Source organism: Paroedura picta, chromosome 11 (assembly GCF_049243985.1).
Source record: "Paroedura picta isolate Pp20150507F chromosome 11, Ppicta_v3.0, whole genome shotgun sequence".
NCBI lineage: Eukaryota > Metazoa > Chordata > Lepidosauria > Squamata > Gekkonidae > Paroedura > Paroedura picta.
In genome coordinates, this window is record NC_135379.1 from 59,234,375 (window position 1) to 59,250,127 (window position 15,753).

The following is a 15,753-nucleotide window of genomic DNA, read 5'->3' on the forward strand; positions in this document are numbered from 1 at the left end:
GCCTATGACATCTTGTGACTTGGGTGTTCTGTTTCTGTTCTTAGGTCTTCCCTATGCAGAATAGATAACATGTGAACACAAGGAGCATGCATTTTGCAGGTGTGTATGTCCACAGGTAGAATAGCCAGGATCCAAAAGTAGATATTGCTTCTGTTCAAGAGCATGCTCAATAGCCAACCTGAGTTTCCCATGTATCAAATGTGAAACAGTCCTACTCAAGGAGTCCATTTCAGCACTGTTCACTTCCCCATAAAGGGAAGGATCTCAAACTGTTCTTGCTCACCTTTTCCTTCGGAGTATTTAACTCATTTTGTTTCCTGGATTGTTCCATATGTATAAAAAGTATGTAACTAGAAAGTGATGCCTTACACCTGGCAATAAGATACCACCAACCTCACTGAGGGGAGGGATCCAACATCTTCCTGTATATGTTCTACAAGCAGAGAGAATATAGATGGCCTAGCCCTGGCTATGGATTAATGTTGAAAGCCTTGCTATAAAAGCAATTTTCTTGTTCCCAAGGTAGTTTTATTCAGGTGATTCTTTGGGTCCATTACTAATGACTGTCTGTGTTTATGGCTGAGCTCCGTGACTGCACCGCTTTCCGGTTCCTCGGAGACCAGTGGTGCATTTCATATTCCATGTTAATTACAAAAGGTACTTGCTTATCTTCCCTTGAACGGGTGAAATATAAGTGCACCTTATCAAACTTTCATGAAGGCAATAACTTAGGCAAGCAGGGCCAATCTATCAGATGTCTTTGGATTTAAGGTGGGAGAGCAGAGAGGGTAAAACAATAAAAAAAACATTTAAGAAGACAAAAAGAGAAAGCAAATGACGGACAGTAAATCCATTTAGGGGCAGATGATGTACAACTGCCTCTGGATGGCTGCTGGAGGGGGGGCGGCGGCTAGCTATGAGACTTGTATCCAGGCCTTCTCAAGGAGAGGCCAGGACCTCTCCTTGAAGGTTCAGCTTTCATTGTATGCAAACCAATAAGCCCGTGGTACTTTTTTTCCTTGGAGAGAGAGAACAGGATATGTGTAGGCTGCTCAGCTGCTCAGTGAAACATATTCCTGCTTGCAGCTGGCTTCCAGTGGGTTGGACAATGACTTCACAGGTAATGGGGCAGCTGGCCAGTGCTTGTCATATTCTTTTTATTCTGTTATTTGATTTATAAACAACAACTCTCTACAAAGCAGGCTTAGGGCCGTGTACAACATATTAGTATCAATATAAATATCTGTAACCTATCTGTGAGAGCAGTATAAATAAAACAGTAAGGGCCCTTAGGGTGGGCCCTGTCTGGTATGGGGAAGGGTGCACATTGGCCCCTTGCCCCAGGATGGAACAGTTAGGAAGTGCAAAGCACCTCCCAACCCACCCAACCCCCCACGTGCCTCACCTTCGTCTCAGACGCGCCGGCCCTGCTCCTTCCACGGCCGCAAAGCGGGCAAGCTGGGCAGGGAGGGGGCGGGGAGAGCCTGGGTAGGGAGGGGGGGCGACTGCTTCGCAGCTGGGGATAGAGCTGGGTCCAGCTACTTCCCCAGCCGCGAAGCCAGGAAGGGGCGTGGAGAGCCTCCTAGCGCCCGTTGTATTTCAAGTACAGCGGGCTTAACTACTAGTCGTTTCAATAAAACAATAATCATTTCTTTTTTTTAATCATTCCATGTAGTATAGATTTCAAGACCTAAGGGGCAATCCACATTTTCCTTCCCCATCCATTATTATCCCTTTGTTGACTTACTAGTTTATCAGAACCCAAGTAGCATTCATCCAGAAACACTGTTTTCAAGGATTCAGAATCAGAATCACACAGAGCCAGAAAAGACCACAAAAAGCCCTTCCAACCCAACCCCTTCCCTGTTTCAGGGAAATCACACACTCCTGACCGGTGCTCATCCAATCTCCTCCTAAAAACTTCCAATGAAGGAGATTCCACCACCCTCCAAGGCAGCGCATTCTGCGAACAGCCCTAAACATCAGAAAATGCTTCCTAATACTTAAATGGAACCTCCTTTCCCTTAATTTGAACCCACTGCTCCTCGTCCTTGTCTCTAAAGCTGCAGTACAACAGAAGAACAAGGAACCTTTCCAAGGCAATATACTTATGATAGTGTATATATTGAATTCCAATACAATTTCTTTTACAATTTCTTTGATATACAAGACGAAATAACCATAAGGGTTTCTAGATAATTTCGGTTTTCAGTGTCTTCTTCAGTGGTTGAGTCCTCTAATCCTTCAGTGTCAGTTTGTTGTGGAAAAAAGTGGAAAACTCCCATCACCTGCCCTTATATAACTATTTTAACATCAATAGGCCATTGGCTCAAAGGTACCGGGGAATGTTAGTCAAAGACAGCTCTCATATCACCCCTTGCCCTCTTCTTAACCAAGCTACACCTACCCAACTTTCTCAACATCTCCTCGGAAGACATGGATTCCAACCTCTCAACCATCCTAGTCACCCTTCTTGAATTGTGGCGCTCAGAAATGGACACAATACTCCAAATGAGGTCTAAGAGGAAAGGAAAGGAGAATGTAAGACACTTTGAGACTCCTTTGGGTAGAGAAAAGTGACATGTAAGAACCAACTCTTCTTCTTCAGTAATGTCAGGGCTCTCTCAGCCTCACCTCCCTCCCATGGTGTCTGTTGTAGAGAGAGGAAGGAGAAGGTGACTGTAAGCTGCTTTGAGATTCCTTCTGGTAGATAAAACCGGCATAGAAGAACCAATTCTTCTTCAGTAATCTCAGAGCCCTCTCAGTCTCACCTCCCTCACAGGGTGTCTGTTGTGGAGAGAGGAAAGGGACGGCAAATGTAAGCCACTTTGAGATTCCTTTAGGTAGAGGAAAGCGGCATATAAGAACCAACTCTTCTTCTAACCAATGTGGAATAGAGTGGTTTCCTCTTTCCTCTCCCTCCTCTAAAATGACTACTAAAGGGGATCTACTGCCAAAATCCATCGTGGTGCAGCAATTAAACTGAGGGATTAGAACTCTCAGGAAAATGGAAGGGAATACACAAGACATGTGTGCTTGGATTCTATGAAATGGTTTTCTAAAAGACGACAGAAAAGAGTTACATGAAAGAGAAAATAACAGCTTCACTAGCTTTCTTGGCTTCTTCTATACAGTGTGAGTGAACAAAGTTGCCCGCACAAAACTCCACCTCTTGTGTACATGACAGAAAACATGTTTGCAGTGTTTGCCGATCAGCAGTCCTTAGATGACTTCATAATTGCCCTCCTTTAAGTGACAGCCTTTCAAATACTTAATTCATTTGTAGATGTTATAGAATGAATGTGAGTTGCTTGTCCATTACTTTTTATCATTATATTATTGAACTTGCGATTGTGATATCTTTCCCTCTGCATTCAAGAGAACATTACCACTGCTGTTATCTATGGATGCTGAGATAGCCAATGGGGGCAGTCCCCCTCCGGCAGAAATGGGGAGCCAGGAACTTATTAGGTCAGCCTTCTGGCCATGGGGGTACCACTGAAATATTTTTCAGGCTTTGAGGTACCAGGAAGTGATGTCACCTGGGCACACCGCCCTGCTACTCCCCCTGGAAGTAGGAGGGAGCCTTAGGCAGCAAATGTCTAAATGGCCAGGGGCCCTCCCCTTCCCACCCCCTCCAGGCCCATCATTGGCCACTTTGGGAGGGGGTGGGTCAACCTGCCCAAATAAAGGTGTAGGGATGTGTGTGTGTGTATACATACATACATACATACATACATACATACATACATACATACACACTTAATTAAAACCCTTTTTCTTTTACATGGTGGGGTATTTGAGGTACTGTATGGGACCTCAGTACCAGGGCTAGGAAACCCTGCATTAGAGAGTGGAAAGGCTTATGCAGCAAAAACCAGACCCAACAATACCCACCCAAATCTACCAGCTTGCGGTAATGAATGAGAAAGTCCTCCTCATGTCACCTTTTGTTAACTATTGTTTCAGAAGCGAGCTGTGAGTCCACCCTCCCCCCCGTGCAGGATTTGTTTGCAAATGTACACTATTGAAACAGAATATAAAACACAGCCCATTGGAAGAGGGGTGTGTGATTGTGTTAACCAGTGGAAACTCACTTGGGAATGACAATCTGAAGGCAAAAGGCATTGCAGGGAGACACAAGAGTGCCAATTTTCTTATTCCTGGGCTTTGGCTTTGTTGCAGTCTGCTGCAGCGAAGGGGGCATGTGGCATGCCAGTTCTCCAGGCTTTTGGGAAAGGGGATTGCAAATTAGTCAGGTGTCTCCTCTCTGATGTATCCCTTGTTAATAAATATTCAAACTTGGGCTTGGAGGCCTCTGTTTTTCGAGTCTTCACAAAAGTTTTCAAGAGGGTTGCTCCTTCCTCAGCTGCACTGTTTTGCATTCCAATGAATGCATTATTTAGCTGAGAACTCATTGCTGTGAGGCATCTGCCAGGGTGTTATTTACTAGCTTGCAACCTGCCATTATAAGCCTATGCACAAAAAGTGATTCGTTAACCTAACCTTTCTAAAAAGCCCTAAACCTGGCTTTTTAAAACAAGACCAAATTGCAGGTAGCCATGTCGGCCAACGAGGGGAGGGGAGAATGTTTTCCTTCCTGAAGTCTTCTTCCTCCCTCCCTCCCCATTTTATCCTGAGGTCATTGTTTTATGTGCTCATTGTCCATTTTGGGGCTCTGTGACGTGCTGGTTGCTTTTGGCTTTTAAAATGAGATAAGGCTCTTTTCCAGTTCTTTTTGGCTGTTGGTTTTTCAAGGCTTGGGAACCTTTCCTGTTCCTTTGCCGACCTCTAAGGCGCCTCTTTTTGGGTTTTCAAGGCAAGAGACATTCAGAGGTCATTAGAAGAACAAAGTTAAGCCCTGTGGCCCCTTTAAGGCCAGCAAAGTTTTATTCAAGGTATGAGCTTCCGTGTGCTCTTCCTCAGATACAGTGTTGTGGAGTGGAATTAGCATACAGCATAATAGTTAAAAGATTTCTGAGTTAAATAGGGGAAAAAAACAGCAATTTGCATTTGTTTGTATTCTCTTGAGATTGAATTGCATGGGAAACATTTGACATACAATAATTATGTCCACATTAAGAGAATAATGGGCAACTAGATAACCCATTGCTGACAGCGGTTAGCATGGATGTACCATGGGGCATCATCTCCTTTGAAGGAGAGCATTTGGCTGTCTCTGTCTGCAGACCAGATAAAAGTGTGTGTGTGGCTTTCCAAACTATATTGCATTATACTAGTCATAATTACTTTACAATCTACTTGTGAAAATCAGTTATTCCAATTAAGAGGTAAATAAAAATGCAGAGGACATTTGGCCCTTCTGAGCAATTGTTAAGAAAGTAGGTCAACATATGTGAGTTAAGAAACCAGTATTTCTCTTAAAATACAGTAAAATCTACTTTCTCAAATCAATTATTCCAATAAGAGAGAAATTAAAATAAGTTAAAATGCAGTGCTATACAATGCGACACAATAAAATGAACACCAAGACAACTTGATTAAATATTGACTGGCCTCCCTCAGTAACGGTACCCCCACCTAGATCCTCTGAATGTAACAATTATCTGTACAGCTGGTATGATTATTTTTAACATGATCGTTTTAAGATGATGGTTTTAAAGTTAACTGTATATAATATTAGTATTGTATATGTGTTTTATGTAACAAGTAGGAATACAACGGGCACTAGAGCTTGGCAGTGGGAAGAGGAAGGGGAGAAGTTGTCCAGTCTGTAAGAGCATGGGGTTGAATGTGTGTGTTGTGTGGGAGGTTGTGGTGGCGTGGAGACAAATGAGGGCATGGGTGTGGAGATATGGGTGTCAAGAACCTGTGGTTTGGAATGTTCATTGAGTGTGGGACAGGACTGACCTTTGGGAATTGTGGCATAGTGGTTACAGATGAGCTTTCCAGAGCCATGTCTTCAGATATGTGAAGGTAAAATGAGACTGGAGACTCTTCTTAGGAGGAGATTCTCCAAACCTCCAGGAATTTTTCCAACCCAGTGGTAGCCAACCTCCAGGTGGGGCCTGGAGAGCTCCTGGAAGCACAGCTCATCTGCAGAGTATAAAGATCAGCCCCACCAGGCAGAAAGGGCATCTTTGGACAGGGTTGTGGTGAAGAAACATGTAAGGCCTCCCACACAGGTTGTTGTTGAATTGAAAGACTTGCGACCCACTGCACAGGGTTGTTGTGCAGATGAAAGAGGAGACAAAAGAACCTCCGCAACAGCATCCAGTTTCGTCTGCAGAATAACGCTGCGCAGTAGGCCTGAGATCCACAGTGAGTAGCAAAGAAGAAAGACATGTGGCTTGGCTGTGTCTAACCCCCAGGCAGAGCAGTATTTTAAGTGAGAGGGGGCTTTTCTGTGGCCTTCCTGTCAGCCAACTGTTTGGCAGAAGGGGAAAGTCCCCCCCCCCTCAAAAGGAATGCCCTCAAGCTCCCCTTCGTTGCTCGTGGAAAGGCCTCCCTCCCCTCAGTCAGGGCCTGTCAGAGGCTCCTTTGCAGCAGGCCTGAAGGGAGGGAGGGGGAGGAGGAGCACTCTGCAGCCTCCTGTCAGCTCTGTCAGGATTCTGAGGCAATTTGCAGTTGGACTTGACAGTTAGGACAGCCTTGGGGTGAAAAGGGCTGGCACGGCCTGTCCAAGCCTCTGTTCTCATCCCCCTTGGCAGCCCTACTGACCTCCTCTCCCTGCGGTGGTCAGGGGCAGACTGGGCTAGAATTCCTGGGTTGCCATGGTGAGGGCCCAGTCGCTCCTGAGGCCTACCTGTGCTCAACGAAGTGTAGTGCCCAAATGGCAGCCAGGAAGCTCTGCAGGCCTCTGTAGGTTGGGACTTAGTCTGGGCGGCCAATCAGGAGCCTGCAGGTTTTCTGCAGCCTCTTTCTCATAGGTTTTAGTTAACCAGGACAGTCTCTTCCCAGGGGGCAGTTTCACAATTAGTAAGAGGAAGAGGGGAAAGTGTTAAGGATATTCACTATTTCCTTGTTTGTTTGTTTTTAATTAGTTGACAATGAAGTGTTGAGAGGAATGTCTGTGGACCTTTGGTACATCACAGACTAAAGCAAAAATTGTCTTAATATCGAGCTCTTCCACATTCTAATTGTCTTGCTTGTGTTTCCCTGTTGCTACAGGTTTTCTTCCATATGTGTCTTGCTCCCTCTACTGGTTGATTCAATATTACATCACTATATGTCCAGCATATCTCCCTGCAGATTTAAACTGTAGGTTTTTATGCTGGACATACAGAGATGTACTACTGAGTCAACCAGTACCCAAAGGACTATTCAAAGAATTTGGGCTTTGAATTTACAAAAGCCATGTAGCTGTAGAATGAAAAGGGTCTGATTGAGATGGAATGGAGAAGTTGACTGAATCCAACCCAGCTATACCAGAGGGAAAGATATAAGCAAATAATAAATAAAACTTAGACCAAAGGAAATATGGCTAAGTGATAAGTAGCAGGAGCCAAACAATTAGCCAAGGAGCTATTGTAATTAGAATGCCTGTTGGGGGAAGGTAATGGAGTTGGCAGCCAGAGCTGTAATACGCTTGTATGGAAAGCAATTTTTGCTATAATTGAACAAAGAAAGAGCAGAATAATGGGCTGTGGGCCCCTCCCCTCACAAGCATATACTGCAGAGCTGTGAGGATTATTCTAAATAGGATGATCTTTATCTGCAACAAGCTTTTGTGAGGGAATTGATTAGCTTGTCATGCTTGGTTAGTGATCCGCATCACACTGGCCAAGGACTGTCAGACTCTGCCTGTCTCAACTCCATGAAGCTTCCGTGAGTCAGAGGTCACTGGTCAAGGATAGAAGGGATAGTGGGAAGGTGGGGGCTGATTTCAAATGTGTCTGTGCTTGTTTGTTTCATTTTGAACCACTTCTGCTGGGTTTGCTTAAACTCTCTGGACAGCCTTTTGATTGCAAGGACACCAGACAGGTTTCTGATTGACTCTGACTACATGAGTACAGTCAAATGAATCCTGTATTTCATGCTGGGAAATGTTTGGGTGCCGTGAGTCAGATGTGCTGCTAGGCTAGGGGTGGGCAACTGATGACTGGGCAAAGACTCAGGGGCTTTTTCATCCCATTTTCTCTGGCAGCCCTATCTGATCTTGACCCAGATACAGCAGACAACTTGTTCAGTTTCATATGGACAGAACATTTGTTTTTCTTCCAAGAAATTGAGGTATTCTAAAATTGCATCTAAAATTTTAAATAAATGCATTCTAAAATGGTATCTATCTCTTTATTTTTTTTGTGACACTAATTCTTTGCATCCTGAAGGCAGTTAATATAAGAAAAAAAATAAAGGCCCACATTAAAAGCAGCAAATGTTACCTGAAAATTAGTTAATCAATAGCTACTGATACCAACATAATCATTGCTTAGGGATGCCAGTTCCCAAGGGAGACACTCTGCACATGTTGCATAATGCACTTTCAATGTGCTTTTGCAGCTGGAAAATCTTCTAAAGTGCATTATCCACATGTGCGGAATGAATCACAGAGATGATAATCACTGAGTGATGCAACTCCACTAAAGAATAAGTTGTAGTGCTTGGGGTTAAATAATTTCTGGTGCAAAGACTGTTTTCAGATTGTTTTGTGTGGTGGGGGGTAGTTATGTCAAAGGGCAGACAGACTCACAACTCAGCTTTATTGGAAGTAGTTCTGAATACTCTAACGTCTGTAGTCGAAACTGATCAATACATGGCAAGCAGGCAGTTATCAATGCTTTCTTCCCGCCAATTGTCCTGACATTCCCAGAGTAGAATTACCCCCCTCTTCCAGGTGCCATCCTGGGCTTCCTGCCAGACTGTCTCTGACCCAAGCCATCCTTGGGACAATCGGCGCCCTCCCTTGTAGGTAACAAAGTACAGAGCAACATTTGCAAGAAAGTGTCACAGCAGGAGAGAATGCACAGAGCAGTTCAGGGTTATAAAAAAGGTTACAAAAGGTTCTACAAATACACACATGAAACCAACATGGACTTTCTCTGGTCAATCACAAAACATGGCAGAGATCAGAGGGCTGATCCTGGTATTCCGCCCTTCCAAGGGTCCCTCCCCCTTTGGAGCTCTGGCTGGCTATGCAGATTTTTAGAGATGGTTGCTTTGGCAGCAGCTCCTATCAAAACACAAGATTCTTCACTGCATGGTTAGCAGTCAGACCACTCCTCCTTGCTGAGGGAACATTTACAGCTAGCCAAACCAAAAACACCCTTCCTAAATATATCATCCCAAGCATCATAAATGCAATGCACTACCTGGCCTCCAAATGATACAAAATGGATGCCAACCAGAATCAAGCTTAGACATGAAGCTTAGAAGTGTAAGAGCAGCTGGCTAGCTAACAACCTCCTTCCTACCCTAGAGGGATGCATAATTTAGGACAATGGGTCTCCCAAGAACCTATTGCCTTGCCTTGGACTAATCTTGGCAACATCCAACCTCACTTCCCTGCACCCATTCAGGCTCCATCCCCGAAATCTCCAGGAATTTTCCAACCAAGAGCTGGCAACCCTACCTCAGTGTATGTGCAATAGCATTCAGCTTACACTGTCTCTGATCATTGAGCTATCTAACCCAATATTGTCTACTCTGACTGCCAACAGTTCTCCAAGTTATTGCTCCATAGGTATATCCTAGCCTAGCTACCTGATATCCTTTTTAACTGGAGCTGTCAAGGACTGAATCTTTTTTGTCTGCCAGTCAGCTACAGCCTTTCTGTATTAGCCTACGGTCAGATCCACACTTTGTGCATGGGCAACAAAAATTCTTGACAGAAGTGGTGGAGTGAGGCTGAAGAGAATAACTTCTCCGATTGCCCAGTGAGCTTACTGCTGAATTGATATTTGGATTGACAGCTTCTGAACCCATAGGTGACAATGCTCTCAGTGTTGGCTCCGCATATCACACTGCCAGTTTTGTAACAACACAGTTACAGGAAATTAGGACCAGATAAAATCTGTATGATATTCAGGCTTCTCTTTATCATATTACTTGTTAAATAGAGAAATGTTATTTATGAAGGTTTTCCTACATGCAGAATTTAAATATGATTTCCATGCTGATTGGTTAGTGTTGGCTTCATAATGCTGACACATCAGGGCGGGGGTGGAAATGTGGGAATGAATATCTGAGGGCTATAAATAGGCCTTTGTTTGCTTTTTCTTTGCTCTATAGGTGCTGATCCCTCACACGATGGTAAAATGTTGGGAAGCAACGTTAATAGAAATTCAGCAATTATTGGAGGTAAGGAAAATGCATGTACCTTGGAGGCGAGTGTAACTGCCATGCACCTCTTGGTTAGATTTGAATTAAAAATATTCTGATGATCGGGACTAAACCAGGAAAGAGGCTTCAGGGGCTTTCAATAGTATTCAGTTTTTACTTTAGAAACACCGAGGAGCCTTGGGATAGCCTGGTGATTGGAGATGGAAATATATAATGAGCCAATAAATGGCTTGTAACCTCAACTGCCACCACTGAATGTGTGTTTTTAAAGTATCTCACCTCACTATACGGGTGCAGTTGAGGATGGGCTAAATAGAAATGTTTCAAGGCGTCGGGCACCACTACCAAAAAGGCCCTGACTCTGGAGCCCACCCCCTTAAGCTTCAGAATGTTGGGCAAGGAGGAGCTCTGGGGACAACCTCAGCTGCGAGCACGTTCCTTGAAGTGTTTGTCTCCCATGTTAATAAAAGATGCAGCAGCAGTGAAGCACAATTGGCAAACACAGCACAACAGTTTGGCACCTGAAATTCCAGGGAGTGTCAGCCAGGCACCTAGACGGAGCTTCACAGATGAGGTACCTCCAAATGTTCTCTTTCATAACTTTGAACTGCCATGGAGTTTCCCAAGGAATCCTGGGAATGAAATGTATTGAGCAGTGAGTAATTGATACCTGGCCTGCAGGCTAGGTTTGCTATTCTCATTTGAGTCTCCGAAAGAAAAGTACTTGACAAATAAACTCCACCACCAAGTCTGCTCTCAGCTCTGACCACCAACCCATTGTTTTTTAAACAGATTCTTTAAATTGTAGTGTTCTCAGCGCTTATCACACTTTGGCAGTGATAATCCACCCTTTTGCCTTTTAAGGATGAGTATAGCTTAAGTTAATGTTAAGAGGCCTATAGAGAGCCAGGCAGCCTCTACTCTGGAGAACTGGGTTTGATTCCCCACTGCCCCACATGCAGCCAGCTGGGTGACCTTGGGCCAGTCACATTTCTCTCAGAGCTCTCTCAGCCCCACATATTTCACAGGGTGTCTGTTGTGGGGAGAGGAAGGGTAGGTGGTTTTAAGCCGCTTTGAGACTCCTTGGGGTAGTAAAAAGCAGGGTACAAGAAACCAGCTCTTCTTCTCAAGAACACCTGACTGTTTTCTAACCAGTAGAAATCGTCCATCCCTTTTAGGTATCATTGCTGTCGTGATCTTCACCATCCTCTGCACCCTGGTGTTCCTCATCCGCTACATGTTCCGCCACAAGGGGACTTACCACACCAATGAGGCCAAAGGAGCGGAGTCTGCCGAAAGCGCTGACGCGGCCATCATGAACAATGACCCCAATTTCACGGAAACCATTGACGAGAGCAAAAAAGAGTGGCTTATCTAAAAGTGGGGGGTGGGGGGGAGCGGAAGGCGTGGGAGGAGGGACCGGGGAGGACTTTTTCAGCAAGGAGAAGAGAGCTCTCTTACAGACTCTTGAGCACATCTAGTTTTGGAACCAGAGAGATCAGCAGCACAATCAGAGAAGCAAGCGACAGACAAAACGTGGAGACTGGAAACCAGGACAGCGTTTCTGAAAAGGACTTTTTAATGTTGATTTACAGCAAACCTTGCCCCCTTCTTGTATGCACCTAAACAGAGAGCGCTGAATCCAGCATTGGTTCACTCTTTGTCAGTAATCTTATCTGTCTTCTTTGTGTGTCGCTAGAGGTGTTCAGAAATCCCTGTAAGTAGCAGGGCCCACTTTTCTATATTTTTTTAAAAGCCCTTTAAAAATGTAAATATTTATCTCCAGAGGACAGCTACTCAAGACTCTGAAACCCCAGGACTGTTCTTCTCTAATGTTCTAGCACGGATATTTTCCCTAGAAAGGATGCTGTAACAACTGGTTTATGCTTACATAGTGTTTCAGATGTCATTGTTTCAGTGTATGATTGCAAAGGTTTCAGCTCACACTAGGGTTGCCAACCCCCAGCTGGGAAATTCCTGGAGGTTTCAGAACACATCCTAAGGAAGGGACAAGGGAAAGAGCTTGCCAAGGATGTGAACCCATAGAGCAGGGGTAGCCAAACTGTGGCTCTCCAGATGTCCATGTATGGAATGCTGGCAGGGACTCGTGGGAATTTTAGTCCATGGACATCTGGATTGCCGCAGTTTGAACACCCCTGCCATACAGGCTGCCTTCCGAAGCTGCTGCTTTCTCCAGGAAGCTGCTACTTTCTCTCTGTATCCTGGAGACAGCTGGCATCCGAGAACTCCAAACCCCACCTGGAGGTTCTATATAAAGTTGTCCACTATATAAAGTTCTACATGAAGTTGTTAATTTCCCACCTGGAGGTTGGCAACCCCAGTGAGGCATATCTACATTGCAGGACTTAAACTGGTTTCACAACCCTTCCCAGAGAGCTCTGGGAACTCTACCATTCTGCGGATCAGGATGCAGACCCTACCTTCTGATGTTCTCCTTAGCGGCCTGTCCAGTCAGGCGGTTGAGGAAACGTGGCCAGGACCCCTTTTCTCAGGCCCTTCCTTTCCCACCGTAGCCCTTGTTCCCAGGAGAGGCACTGATAGAGGTAGGTAACCTTGGTTCCTCTCATTTGATGTTGGGTTTCCAAGAGGCATTAGAAGAGGCCACATGGGAGTAGAAACGATAACGTTAGAAGGCCGTTATATTAAGCAATAGATCTGGGCACCTTCCCCAAAGCACAGGGTTCCTTAGTGCAGGGGTAGTCAACCTGTGATCCTCCAGATGTTCGTGGACTACAATTCCCATGAGCCCCTGCCAGCATTTGCTGGCAGGGGCCCATGGAAATTGTAGTCCATGAACATCTGGAGGACCACAGGTTGACTACCCCTGCCTTAGTGGAAGCCATAACAGTTAAACCGGTTTGAAGCTGATTGAGGTTTGTGGTGCAGACTTGCCCTCAGAGAGCAAGAAATCTGGAGCGTGGGGAGCACTTGGGGGGGGGGGAACCATGTTTGCCTGTTTTCAATAGTCCATCAACCTGTGCCAACACTTTAATGTTTGATGTGGGCATCTGATGACAGTTGTGTATAGTACTAACCAATAATGTAAAATATATATATATTACTCCTATCATTATCATCGTAAGAGAGGAGTATTACAAAGCAAAGGAAGTCTTGTTTAGTTTCTTAAATCTGAAGGAAGGACATTCCGTTTGAATCTGTTATGACGCCACCAATGTTACCATGCCCCATCAGACTCTGTTCTAACTGTGCCCTTTTGGCATAAGTTGTACGTATGTAGACATAAGCATCGTAGTAGGGGGTTAGAACCAGAATTTACAAGTTTGTTTGCTTCTGTTTCTTATATATAGGCTGTTGCAGAAATATTACTACACATTTTAGCAAATGCATTTGATCTGGGAGATATCCCTATAATAACATTTATCTGCCAGTGGCATACCGGTTAGCTTACTTTCTCCCAATCGCCAATTCAGGCCCTGTCGAGAAGTGAAGGTTATTTGTGGGTTCTCTCTCAAACTGAACGGTTGAAATGGTTGAATCGCCCCATGCACAGAGAGGCCTTCAGTGTTACCCAGTCCTGGAGCATGGCTTTTCTATAAACCACAGATCTGCGTATTCTTCTCTGTTAAGGTCATTTGAGATAATAACCAATGCTTCGGGGATTTAAAATCTCAAGGACCAGTTGAAATTTACCTGCCATTAAAGCAGCACAATTTGGGCCACACATCTATGGAATCCAAACCATGGTTGTGTGAAAGTGCTGTTTCAGAACAAACGTTGTGAGTTTTCTTACATGAATGGAGTAACTTGCCTCTAAAGATGTGTATCAAATGATATCTGAGGCCACTTCTTAGCTACAAAGTTAAATCAGTATCAAAGTGGTATAAATCGTCACAAAGAACCACAGGAATTGTAGTGCCATGAAGTTGATGAGTTCTTCTCTGCAGACCTTAGCCTTACCCTGAATGAACTACAGTTCCCAGGTTTCTTTGCATGTTACAAAATTTATTACAAAACTGGCATAAATGTGTAGAGTCCCTTGAAAACCACCACCTTCAACTGACCTTTTGAACTGGATCTTCCTTTATGGTCAACATACGATCAACAGGGATGCTCTTTAATACCAGACAGGTGACTTAAAACAATAAATAATTCCCACTGCAGATTAAGACAATTCTCCATTGTATGGAAAGTTGGATAGTGCAACTTGATGGAGATAAGATTGTATGGCTTATCATGTATTTAAAGTTTTAAATTATTTTGTGTGAAAAGGTTTTATGCCTATCATGGCTGTGGATCCATGTAGCCCGTCTGCTCACAGTTTTGGTATGCACAGATTTGAATTGTTTCTATATCAACTACTTCTAAGAAAGATTGACTGGAAATCCAAAATAACTGTAGATCAACATACTAAAGAATACTATTCTCTTTTAGATGAGTCCTCACTTGATTTCCGGGAAGGGGAGGGACTGTGGTTTATACCTTGAGGGGGGGGGGGAGTGTCAGAGAACTTTCTTGAGAGAACTTCTGAATAATATTCTGCATAGGCCTACCGTCAGCTGAACTGCTATGCCAGAGTTGGTGGGAGCTGTTTTCTCAGAAAGCTAAGAGGGTGGGGATAATGGTGCCAGAACCCTTCTGGGGCTGGGGGAGCCCCTGATTTGGCATTGCTCCCTCCTCTTTAGGAGTTTCAGAAAGCAGGGAGAAATCCCCCCCCCCCAAAATAGCTGCTTTTGCAATTCCCCCCCACACACACACACACACACACACACACACACTCAATGGGACCAGGAAGAATGTCCTGATATGTAAACCTTGCTCAGAAGTGATATGAGCACACTAGGAGTGACAGAGAGTAAAACTCCATAGTTCGAGGCTGACTTTCTTTCTTACCACCCAAACGCCCCTGATGACTCTGACATGCTGACGCCATTTCCGGGTCATGCCGGCATGCCAGATGCTCTTCTGGGCTTAGCTAACAGCGTGGGAGAACTCCCACAGAGCACCCCTCCCCTGCTGACAGGGTGGCAGCACCTGGCAACACTAGCTAGGGAAAGGAACAGCATATTTTAGAGAAGCCAGCAACATGGCTTGATGGGTAAGTTGAAGGACTGCAATCTGGATTTTCAGATAGTTAGGTGCATAGGGAATTGGTTAGAGCAGTGGTCCCCAACCTTTTTATCACCGGAGACCGGTCAACACTTGACAATTTTACTGAGGCCTGGGGAGGTAGTCTTTTGCCGATGGATGCCACCGCCTGAGCCCCTGCTCCACTAGCTTTCCCCCTGGCGCCCCTGACTTCCTGCTGTCCGCTGGGGGGGGTGCTGCCAGCAGCAGCTGCACAGTGCCATGCTGAGGAGGAGCCCCAGCCATGGTGGCCGCTGGAGAGCACCAAAGGTGAGCCAGTGGCAGGGCAGCCCCCGAGGCAGCAGCCGGAGAGGAGGAGGAGCCACAGACCGGTACCGGTCCCTGGACTGGGGGTTGGGGACCACTGGGTTAGAGAACCGCACTCAAAGAGTTGTTGTCAATGGT

At 45.0% G+C, this 15,753-nt stretch overlaps 1 protein-coding gene across 1 annotated transcript in view; it reads left to right on the forward strand.

The window, feature by feature from the left end:
* Positions 1-14,654, forward strand: part of CNTNAP2 (contactin associated protein 2) — a 1,139,689-nt gene extending 1,125,035 nt beyond the window's left edge. Inside the window, exons 23-24 of the mRNA XM_077304684.1 lie at positions 10,192-10,260; positions 11,421-14,654. Coding sequence (XP_077160799.1) covers positions 10,192-10,260; positions 11,421-11,620 — 269 coding nt within the window. The 3' untranslated portion in view covers positions 11,621-14,654. The remainder of the gene's footprint in view (positions 1-10,191; positions 10,261-11,420) is intronic.
* Positions 14,655-15,753: the final 1,099 nt, after the last annotated feature.